General features: G+C 43.9%; 1 protein-coding gene across 1 annotated transcript in view; it reads left to right on the forward strand.

The window, feature by feature from the left end:
* Positions 1-12,328, forward strand: part of ARHGEF38 (Rho guanine nucleotide exchange factor 38) — a 70,533-nt gene that overhangs the window by 42,014 nt on the left and 16,191 nt on the right. The window contains exons 7-10 of the mRNA XM_045537405.1: positions 1,759-1,892; positions 7,053-7,157; positions 8,896-9,018; positions 12,016-12,327. Coding sequence (XP_045393361.1) covers positions 1,759-1,892; positions 7,053-7,157; positions 8,896-9,018; positions 12,016-12,327 — 674 coding nt within the window. The remainder of the gene's footprint in view (positions 1-1,758; positions 1,893-7,052; positions 7,158-8,895; positions 9,019-12,015; position 12,328) is intronic.

The following is a 12,328-nucleotide window of genomic DNA, read 5'->3' on the forward strand; positions in this document are numbered from 1 at the left end:
ATGGATAACGTTAAGTGCTGAATCTCAGTCTTAATCTACAGCTGAGAACATAAATTGGAATCATAACTTTAGAGAGAACAATTTGACAATATTTAGCAAAGTTGAAGATGCACACACTAGAGACTCAGGAAATCAATTTCTAGGTGTTTGTTCTAGAGAAACTCTTGCCCATGTGCTTAAAAAGATGTGTACTAGCAGCTAGCATTGTTCATAGATGCAAAAAAAAAAGCTTATGTCTTTATCCAGATAATGGATAAGTAAACTGCATATTACACACCATGATGCCACGAGAAGATAAAAATTAATGAAGTCAAAGTACATGTATCAGTTGGGCTAATCACAAAAATATAATCTTAAGCTTAAAAATAAGTAAATTAGCAAATGATAGAATATGTGTAATAGGGTACCATTTTTATAAAGTTCAAAAATATTTGAAGTAATACTATATTATTATACGATTCCAGACATCCACAGTAAAGGCATTAAAATAGATTAAAAATAATAAACCACGTTATTTAGGATAGCAATTCCCTCTAGGGATCCAACATGGGGATCAGAGAGGCTTCAAGTGTTAGGTGATTTAAAAAAAAAGAGATTGGAAACAAAGCAAAATGCTAAGATTTGACAAAGCTGGAAGGTGGATAATGGCTGATATGTTATTCTCCATACTTTTCTGTTTAAACTATTTCAAAGTTTTAAAGAGCAAAATTTTTTCACTACTGTTTCCAGTTTGCATAGCTGACGTTTTATTAAGTTTCCTTCAAACTTCTCATGTCCTTTTTTCCTATTTTCTTTTTCCCGTCTCTGTCTCTCTCCAACCCCCTCCTCTCTCCTTTTTCCTTCTTTCCTTCCTTCCTGGAACATGTATGGATCACAGTTTGTTTTTCTCAAAAAGAATTTAATCATATATCATAAACATTCTTCCAATTAATACTGCCTTCTTCTTATTGCTTCCATAGTATTCCATTTATGAGTGTATCATAGTTTATTAAACTACTCCTCCATGGATAAACTTTCAGATTGTTTCCAATATCTCGCTATTAGGTAAAATGCTGTAGCAAAGCAAACTTTGCACACTTGATTATAGAAAGCAGATTTCTCTGCATGAACTTCCCGGTCATAGACTATATTTTCATTTTTGTTCAATTCTGCCAAATTGTTCTTTACAACAACTGTGTGGATTTAACCCTCATCAGCAGTGCCTAAGATTGTCCATCTCCCTACACTTTTATCAACACTGAACGTTGGGGCTATTTAACGTTTCAAATGACATGAGAGTTGAAAATGATTTTAAGGTAGGTAAGTAAAGCTCAGAGAAATTGCTCAACGTGACCCACCTCTCTCAGCTGGTGAAGAGCCACTCTGGGATCTGAGGTCCCCGTACGTTGGGGACAGCTGCCTTTTCATGAGTTGGGGCCTGACTCCCCATTCCAGAGGCCCCGATATTAGATTATCTGCGAAGCGAGGGAGAGCTTTTCTTCTAGAATCAGGGGTTCCCTCAATGTGGGAGACGAGTGAGCCCGGAGCCTTGAGGAGCTCGTGTCCTCGAACGGCTGAATTTCTGAACGTCACTGAGGTGAGTTCTGAGCCAGGGCTGGGCAGTGGGGCCAGAGCATACGATTCGTGCAGCAGCGAGTCAAAAATCACCTAGATTTTTATCTGGAACACAAATACCGATCTTGGAAACTGTGGGCGGAGTGCACACTTTCTACGCTGCGTGTTTCCAGGTATGTGATTGCATTCTTCCTTCCTTTTCAGTTCTCAAATACAAGAAGAATGACGAGGATGAATCGCTCAGAGACAAACTATCTAAACTCAACATTCATTCAATTAGCAAGAAATCAAAGAGAGTGACAAGTCATCTAAAGATTCTGACCAGAGGAGAATCGCAGGTAATTTTTCTTCCTGGGGCCACGTGTATCTTCCCAGGGAACACGGATGCGGGTATTTCTGTGAGATTCTGTTTGGCTCCGTCAGGGCTATTTCTAGGACAGTGGGAATCAAGGCCATTGTCCCATGCACTTTCATTGTCTCTCTCTGGAGAAAATGGCGGCGGGAGCGGGGCTGGGATGGTCCTGACTCGGTCTTGCCTGTGGTGTTGCCACTCAGCAAGCAGGCAGAGGAGTGACAGGGACATTAAAGATGTGGGACCTAGGATGCCCCAGGAGTCCTGACACTTGTCACCAGCCAGCACGTGGTACACACTCTGCCCCAAGGCAATGCCTCTTTCCATCCCTGTTTTACTTCTGCTTTTAAAAAATATCACGTTCCTTCAGGGCTCCCTTGATATGCATTTTATCTGTATTTCATCTATTAAAACAAAGTGTGTAGATGCAGAACTTAGTGTGGTTTTCTTTTCCTGCCCTGTATCCGCCTCCTCCTCCCCTACTCCCCGGAGGCCTTGGTGGGAACAGCTCTGGCCAGCTCTTCAGCCCGGCCTGAACCACCTTCGTTGCAACCCCTGATAAATAATGGATGGATCAGCGAAGGCGCTTGGGCTTTAATGTGCGTGAGAACCACCCGAGGAGCTCACAGAAAGACAAATTCTAAGATTCTACCTGGTTCAAGCGTGCAATTAGAAGCCTGTATTTTTACAAACACTCCAGGTGTTGGGGAGCAAATGACCTTGAAATAAGCCATCAGTGGGACACTTTTAGAATCACAGGATAGAAAGGTCACGGTCCTGAGGTTGTAATACAGTGGGCTTCTACCAATCGGGAGGACGGTTCTGAGGATACCATGCGGTCCTTTTTTTTTCCCTTCTCATTTACCAGTTTTTCATCACTTATTAACATCTCTAACGAAGGTTTTTAGTTTGAACTAGAGGCAACTGTATGTTGGTTCGGCGTTGGTGTTAGATGGCTCATGGTAGCTGCTGTAGTTTTTTTTTTTTTTTTTTCCCTGCTTCATCAAATCTTTGCAGCTTTCTGACCACTTAGGTAGAAGCGGCCTCGTCCTCCTCTGAATGCCTAATTCACTCACATCCTCATCTTGGCACGATTCATATTTGCGGGAGTCGGCATAGGAAAGAAATCATGAGCAGGGTCTTTGAAGTTATATAAACTTGGGTTTGCACCCCACCTCTGCCCCTTAGTAAGTATTTGTTTGGGGCACAAAAATTCAGTGTAATCGTGTGTAAAGTGGGACTGCACTAGTACCCAACACGTGGGCTGGGTGTGAGGATTCAGTGAGATGAGGCATATTATAAAGAAAGTAGCTGACATGGTGCGTAAGCTCTCAGTATATACTGTCTGCCATCATCATCATCATCATCATCATCATCATCACTTCCTGTCATCGCCTTGTGTCGTTACTTGCCTTTGCATGTGCAGACTTCCTGCTTCCTGCGTGGTGCAACTCCTCCCTGTGTGGCATGTTAATCATGTTTTCTACTTTCTCTGTTGCACAATGTTTTGACATATTAAAATACCTTTCTGGCTAAGGCGAGACTGCCCCTTCCAGGGCTCGAAAATTCTTAGAGACAGCAAACAGCAGGGAATACAACTTTCACGTGCAAACCAACCAATCCCAAGTCTAGACCTCTGACCACTTCCTTATCTACCTTGGACACCCCGAGCCGATATTCCTCCCACCCTAAGCCAGCCCAAGGCCATGTGCCGGGCAACGAGAGGTCACCCCTCCGGCCCAAAGCCCCTGGGAATCATATTCCCTCTGCCCTGCCTGGCCTTTCCCAGGGAAGCCCCAGCAAAGGCTCTGGGCTAGACTTTGTCCCCACTCCTGTCTTCTGCCACCTGACTTGAACCCTGGTGCTTTCCCGGTGACCCTGTGTGGCATGTGATGACCTGCGACATGATAAACTCATCGCTTCCAAGCCTTGCTCTGGTTTCCCCGTGGCTGCACGGAATTTACCACGCCAGAGCCAACACGGACATTCTCAGAACACGGGTTTGGGTCGTTCTTGTGCCTGCTGCTTTAGATCCTCCGAGGGGCTCACCAGGTCCCGGGGCCACAGGAGGCCCCTCCTGTCCGTGTGGCGCTGCACGGCGGGAGTTTGGGATATTTACGGTACGTGTTCACAGACCAGGGAAAGGACAATCAAGATATGTCAACCAAAAACAACGGTAATAAAATTGAATTGGAAATTCATTTAAGAAGCCATTTCAGCCCCCGTAGGCCTGTGTAAATGTAGTGCAAAGAATTCTCCCGCACTCTCTGGAATTTTGCTTCTGACTCAAGACAATTCCATCACAGAACAATGGGCCATGCAGGCTCTAATTCGGGGCGGGGTTTTGAATAACCTGTTATAATCTTTACCGTATTTATCATCAGCTTCTTATATTTTTCAATTGCGAACTAGAAGGGAATCGTAGTTAAAGTAGCCCGAAGGGGTATTAATGAGATTTTTTCCCCCTTAATCCTTTGAGAGGATGTCCTGTCAGCAATGAAGCATTTTGCTGTTAATCAGAAAATCAGCTGCACAGGCTGGACTGGAGGAGAGATAAATCTCGAATCAATCAATTTTGCACTTGTCAGCAGCTCGGGTGAAATATCGGGCGAGTGAGGGTGTAAAGCTGTTACCCAGGAGGAGGATTCTATTCAATTCATCACGCACGTACTGAACTCTCGTGGACCAGGCACTAAGTCAGAATCAGGAATACAAAGACCAAAAGGTACAGGTTCTGAATTCAGACCGCTTGGGCTCGAGTCCTGATCCTACCTAGTGCTGTAAGTTTCTTTACCTCCCTGTATTAGTTAGGGTAAAGGCCAGACATCTGTCTCAAAGAGATTCTGAAGTATAGTAGCTTCCATCATTCATTTCTCTTTTATTTTTTATTTTTTTTGAGACAGAGTCTCGCTCTGTCACCTGGGCTAGAGTACCGTGGCGTTAGCCTCGCTCACAGCAACCTCAAACTCCTGGGCTTAAGCAATCCTCCTGCCTCAGCCTCCCAAGTAGCTGGGACTACAGGCATGTGCCACCACGCCCGGCTAATTTTTTCTATATATATATTTTAGTTGGCCAGATAATTTCTTTCTATTTTTAGTAGAGATGGGGTCTCACTCTTGCTCAGGCTGGTCTCGAACTCCTGAGCTCAAACAATCCACCCGCCTCGGCCTCCCAGAATGCTAGGATTACAGGTGTGAGCCACTGTGCCCGGCCCATTTCTCTCTCTTACAACTACCCTGAGATGTGGGCCCAGATGGGCTCTGCTTCATAAGCCCCTTCGGGAACCCAGTTCTTCCAGCGCTTTTCCTAAACACACTGTCTTCCCTCCCCTGCCTGGTGGAAGCTGGGTTACTGCCATGTCTGCACTCCAGTCCCGAGGACAAGGCTACAAGGCCGAGACTCAGAAGTGAAATGCAAGGCTTCGCCCACATCCTGTTTGCCCCGACCCGGCTACGAGGGCAGAGCCAGCTGCAGGGGTCTGGGGATGTCGTCTCCAGCAGGGCAGCCAAGGCCCCCACTCCTACTGCACGTGGGGGTCCCATCAGTAAGAGGACGACAGGGGAATCTCAGCCATCCCTGCCCACCTCCTGAGGCTTCTATGTCTTTTCCCATTATAGACATAGAAGAATTAAAAAGGGAAAATGGGAAGAGAGGTTTCGGCTCAGCGTCTGGAACCTACTGTTTAATAAATGTTGGCAGTTACTATCATTAAGACAAAAATACTTGAAATCTATCCGTGGAGAGAATCACTTGAATCATTGACTAGGATTGTAAGAACAATGCGTCTCCTACAGCGGGGAGAACGGGCATGGAGGGGGCATTTACAGAAGTGGTGACATCTGAACAAGTTCTTAAAAAATCAGCGGGATTTTGCAAAGCAGAAAAGGAACAGCAGCAAATTGCAGCAGAAGAAAACAGCATGGAAAAAGGCTTGGCTACCGGGCGGTAGAAGTGGGCAGTATTTCTCACCGTGTGATCCTTTAACCTGCTACTTCAGTATCATCCGGGTCCCAGCCAAGATGCACAAAATAAAGTATCTGGCGATGGGGGTCCTTGGGAACAGCATTTTAAAAAATCTGCCCCAGCATATTATACACACCAGGCTGAGTTGGACCATAGTGATCCTAAGGCAGTGGGCGTTGGATTTTCCATGGATTACAAAGAACTCTGTTGCCTATTTAATCAAAAGCTTTCTACATAAACAGTGTTAAGGGGTTTAAAAATAAAATAAGACATCACTATTTTCTGAGTTACATGTAAATCAGTAACTAAATGGCCCCTTCCCTTTTCCATCAAGTTCTAAGACCAACCGTCTTAAATTAGGAAACATGAACCAAGAACAGCGACACTCATGACCGAGTGCTGAGTGAATAACACACACTATTCCTATTCCGAGAAATGTGTATGTTCACAGAGATTTTGCCACCATGAGGCTGGTTCTGATCTTGTCTTGTAGCCGTTTTGATTGACAAGAAACACCGTTTACCATTAACAGCAATTATAAGTGTGTGCTTCTAGAAATTGCCACAGCATATAAACTGCATATTTTTATCAATATATACGATAAAAAAGTGACTGAACACATGACCACTATCTTTGCTGAGTTATCTTAACAGAAGGACTATTTTTGCTAAGATTATATATATCATCCTCCAAATTTGAGTTGATAAAGAATTATTACGTTTCTTTAACCATGAATCTAAGAATGTTTTCTAAATAAGCATGGTGAAATAAACTGGAATGAGTCATAGGAGCAAAACAATAAATTCCAGCCAAGAGATCAAATTCTGCTATTTTATAAATCCAAAAAAATGCAATATAATTTGAGTACATATACAATCTATGCCGTTAAAAACTGCAGAGAAAAGTTGTGCAGTTCTGCAGCTACTGCGATCGGGTGAAGCTACGTGAAAATGAACAGCAGCAGCGAATTAAGCTGCACGACGTGGCTTTTCTACACTCACCAAACACCGGCTGTGCCGTGTGCCAACACAGAAAGCGTGGTGTTAGGACAGTCACCATAAAAGGTTTTCATATCAACGAGGAGTTTTTTCTTAATGTGCTGGCTCAACTGCTCGGTGCCATTTTTTTTTAAATGTCAGATTCATTGGAGGTCTGAAATAAATAATTTCCTATATATTTTTAGGTGAAAGACAATACCTTTAACAGAGAAGAAAAGCTGTTCAGATCGTTAGAGAAGACCGTGAGGCACTGTGTGAAGAACATTTCATTCTGTGTTCAGCACATCCAGGTGGGTGAGGCACGTCTGCAGTGATTCTGCGAGAATACCTGGATTCCCACGGTTACTATGGAGAGCGAATCTGACTGTATCATCATTTAGAGGATGATACTTACTGTACCAAATTTGGAAGGCTGCAAACTGCTGGAGAAAGAAGCCAGTATAAAGAGTTTTGCTCTTTGTCCCCTTCCCTACTCCACCCTCTCCCCAACCTAAATCCCCACACCGTGGGGGACTTTGCTCAGACGACTGCCACACTAACCATCAGCACGCTTTCTTCATCACAGAGACGACTTTGTTAGTGCAACATTGCACGTGAGGCAGAAGTTTTATCTGTCTATTTGTTGGTACTAACTTATCTCTTTCTGGCACCTAAAATCAGTGCAAAGGAGAATAAATTGAACCACAAAATAATACGAACGACGATATGTAATGTCCCCGTGTCGTTATGCTACGAGAGGAAAATACCCCCACAAATTTCCAGGTCCTTAGGAGGCTGTCCTGACCGTTAGGAGAATCACTGATTTCAGCCAACAAGTCGGAGAACACTACACTTATTCTCAGTAGACAGATCAGTCAGGATCTCAGAAAGAGGAAACAGTGTCCTTCCTTAGCAACATCTTCACAATGGTTACGACTGTGAGACGCGAAACGTTAGCAGAGATACAATGTAGATCGGTTACTAAATGGCCCCTTCCGTTTTCCAGAAGGTTTTCTCTTGCATAGACTTTTACCCTCTTAGATAAAATATCACACCAGCAAAGGATGAAGCTGACAGGCACAGTGAGCTCCTTGTTACAGAAGGACACGCAGCATTCTGCTCTTATTTATTATAGGACGTGAGGCCTGATTTTACAATCAGGGTCGCTATTCTCTTCCTAAAGTGCTGCCTTCCGCGAGGAGAAAACCAAAACACAGTTGTAACAGCCAGAGGGCAGCGGGAACCCTGTCCCTTATGTTCCTTTAGAGGAGAAAATGCCTCTTGGAAACATCCACAGGAAAGTCTAATATTTCCACTAATTGATGCAACAAAAATGTAAGCTTCTTCTCGTAAAGAAAGCATCAGAGTCACTAAGGAAAACCGATGATGTGAAGCCAAGAGGAGTGATTTTCCAAACAAGGGATTTGTGAGAATTGCATGCTAAGAATGAATTTAAGATGGGACTTTACTTAATCAAAGAGGGTCGGGTACAGAGTATGATGAGAAAGTGACATGGCGGAAAAGTTAGGAAATTGATTGTTACAAGTAACCTGATTGTGCAGAGTATTCATGAAATATTTTTCTTTTTTTTTTTGAGACAGAGTCTCGGTCTGTTGCCTGGGCTAGAGTGAGTGCCGTGGCGTCAGCCTCGCTCACAGCAACCTCAAACTCCTGGGCTCAAGCGATCCTCCTGCCTCAGCCTCCCGAGTAGCTGGGACTACAGGCATGCGCCACCATGCTCGGCTAATTTTTTTCTATATATATTTTTAGTTGGCCAGATAATTTCTTTCTATTTTTTTTAGTAGAGACGGGGTCTTGCTCTTGCTCAGGCTGGTCTCAAACTCCTGACCTCGGGCGATCCTCCCACCTAGGCCTCCCAGAGTGCTAGGATGACAGGCGTGAGCCACCGTGCCCGGCCAATATTTTTCATTTTTTAAAAATTTCTCAGTGGTGATAGAGGGTTATGATAATGAAGTCCACATTTGGGATACGTTTGGTTGTGTTGACCTCAGAACTTGTCCCTTCTGTGACTTTGTTCTTGGGTTTCAGGACGCCATGCCCCTGGCTCTGCAGAGTGTGAGGGACCTCCGGGAGATTTCACACAGTGAGGATGAGGACGACGGGGGCTGTCCGGAGACCCCGAGCAACGCCTCCAATCCCTGCCGTGACTTTGTGAGTTCTTCGTCTTCACAGACAAATGCCAGTTAAATAGTGACGTTAAAAGAAAAGCGGCTTTCCATTTCTTTTTCTGGAGTTAGAAATAAAACATGCACGAAAGCAAATCCTGATGTCAAAATTAGTAGATTTAAACAGGGGATTTTTAAAAATCATTAAATATTTTTAAAGTGGATTAGTCAGGATTTCACTATAGTGGAAATTTAAGAGGACTACGGACTGTGTTTCTAAGAGTGGTGTCAGCGCAGCTTTTAAAATCAATGTTTACTCTAAGTTTGCATATGCTGTGCCAAGGATTTCAGACAGAAAGCTGTGATTTGCTCAGAGGAGTCTGTGGAAAAGTCCTGAGTCCTTACGGAAGGAACAAAGTTACCCTCAGAGGACATGACTCTTCCTAACACACCATACGCTGGAAAGCAAAGCCTTTCTATTGAGAAAGGACTTCTCCTTAAGAGTGTATATTATTTCTTCTGTTCCGTGGTAAAATATTTGTCTTCTAGGAGTTCTGTGAAATATAGCTTGGGAATCATAAAACCATGTTTGAGTCAATAAAATACCTGAGTGTTAAGCTAGTCTGGATAACACTAACTTAATTTAGTGCCTTGTGTTTCTATGGGTATTATTATTTCATGGCAATATTTCCAGAATTATATGGAAGATATAATAGAAGAGCCAGTGAAGAGCCCCAAATGTCTCCAGGCCCTAGGAAGTGATGCAGCCCTTACCCTTGTAGAAAACCACAGAGAAGTATCTCATTTTTCCAGCACTGAGGAATGGAAAGTTAGGATTACATCTGACCTGAGATGATAGAGAAATAGGTTGATTCACAGATGGATAAGTGAATAGGTGGACAGATAAATAGATTTTACAGCATATGTTTGATAGAAAAAATGTGGTTAGTTCTTTACGTATTCTCTGGATTTAATTGCAGAGAGCGCATTTTAGAAAATTCCTTAAGAGAATTTAGCTTAATTATCTTTAGCTTAATTCCAATTCATTTAGTCAATAAATATTTGTTGAGTAGCATCTGAGAGCATGTGTAGCTTCTCCTTCAGCAAGCATGCTCCAGAATTCGGCAGAAAGAAGAGAGAAGGTGTCCTGCCTACCTTGCATAAAACCACAAGATGATCAATCAGGCTAAATTAAAGTAATTATTAGAAAGTTCAATATAAAAGTAACTTTTTAATGATTAACATATATAGAACTCTTTTTAAAAATCAGATATTAAGAATTCAATGTCTATCTAAGGCACAGCAGTTGTTCTTATCTAATCATGAGGGATACTTATGCACATATTTGAGGTAGGGCAAAATATTAAAATAAAATCTGATTCTTATTTGTTCCAACCACAATTCCTATGTACAGGTGAATTGGTACATGTCTATGAGTTACTGGAGATATATATATATATATATATATACACACACACACACACACATATATATATGTAGTAATTATCTTGTAATTCTGTATTACATTGCCTGTAGAATCCAGTCAAGTCACAAACACAGTAATTCATCCCAGATACAATAAATAGATTCTTAGCTTAGTCAAGGGATTCATTAAACAGTCTGTAGGTGTATATTGATTATCTCATAAGCTAGACATCAAATTTAATCTGTGCTGGCTATTGCTGGTGCCAGTAAGAGATTGGTTTCCCTCTCTTCCAGATTTCCCAAGAGTTCAAAGTTACCAGGGACCATTTAATTTAATTAGTACACGCTACTGCTCAGACGCTGATTTCCTGTCACATCTTTTGGGGTACGACAGCAAAACCTGCTTCCAAATTGCCATAACACAATCATGTAACCCAAGCATGTGCGAGAAAGGGTAAAGGAGGGCAGGCAGCACACAGAATACCAGCGCATTTCAGAATAGAGGGAGAGGAAAGAGCAGCAGAAGAAATTAAATGCAGGATGATCACGTGATGGCCTGGGGGCTGGGCATTAATACGAAGTTCATTTTCAATGATTCAGACGTAAAAATGTAACTATTTAAGATACAGACTAGCTTCTGCTTAATCGTTGAATGTATTTCAAAAGAAAGTTATAATTCTGTGGTCATTTCTGTCTCAAGAGTAAAATACCTATATCAAGGGACGCAATTCCACTACCAAAAATGAGTCCCCCAGGTAGCTAGGGATTTGCAACGGATACGAGAGGAATGGGGTACACTCTTCCTGTAAGACTGACTTTTGTCACCAGCAAAGCGTGTGGGTGACACGGTGAATCTTTTACAGTCTTGGCAGTCAAAGGCTGGAGATTGCCACCCTCCACCCCCACGTGCTGGAATAGCTCGGTTTGGCTCTGGGATCAGAAAGAAGGGGAAGGGGACCGTGGGAAAGGAGATGACTCCAGTAACATAACCATGGCTATAAAGAAAGAGACGGAGTTGTATTTGGGGTGAGCAGGTTTTAGCTTTTGTATTCCTCTTCCTGCTCGCTCTTCAGGTTCAATGTTACAGTATGGAGACCCTGTTTCAAGTCCTCGGACAGGTTTAGCTAGACAGATGATCAGATCCTTTTTTTTTTTTTTTGAGACAGTCTCACTGTTGCCCAGGCTAGAGTGCCGTGGCGTCAGCCTCGCTCACAGCAACCTCAAACTCCTGGGCTCAAGCGATCCTCCTGCCTCAGCCTCCCCAGTAGCTGGGACTACAGGCATGCACCACCATGCCCGGCTAATTTTTTCTATATATATTTTTGGTTGGCCAGATAATTTCTTCCTATTCTTTACTAGAGACAGGGGTCTCGCTCTTGCTCAGGCTGGTCTCAAACTCCTGACCTCGAGCGATCCTCCCGCCTCGGCCTCCCAGAGTGCTGGGATGACAGGCGTGAGCCACCGCGCCCAGCCAGATCCTCTCTTAGCTTGGTTAGATGCTTTCCCGTGTCCCTCGCGCCCCTGCAGGGAAGGGGTAAGCCTGCTGACAACAGTTCTGCACCGGGGACGGGGCTGTTTGTTCCTTTCTCTGTAATGGGATGGTTTTTTCTTCTGGCAGGCAGCTCCCTTACAGAGGCTCGTCCTGACCCCCCTGTCGGCCCTGCTGTCCTTGTTCCCAGGGCCTCACAAGCTCATCCAGAAACGCTACGACAAGCTGCTGGACTACAACGGCTACCTGCAGCGGTCGGCAGGGGATGAGTCCGACTTGGCCAAAAAGGAGTACGAGGCCCTCAATGCCCAGCTCGTGGAAGAGCTGCAGGTGTTCAACCGGGCTGCGCGGGGGATTCTGCGGAACTGTCTGTGCAGCTTCATCGCCCGCCTTGGGGACCTGATGCTGCTGGCAGAGGGGGCTTATTCCACAGTGGCGCCGG

Source organism: Lemur catta, chromosome 26, assembly GCF_020740605.2.
Source record: "Lemur catta isolate mLemCat1 chromosome 26, mLemCat1.pri, whole genome shotgun sequence".
Lineage (NCBI taxonomy): Eukaryota > Metazoa > Chordata > Mammalia > Primates > Lemuridae > Lemur > Lemur catta.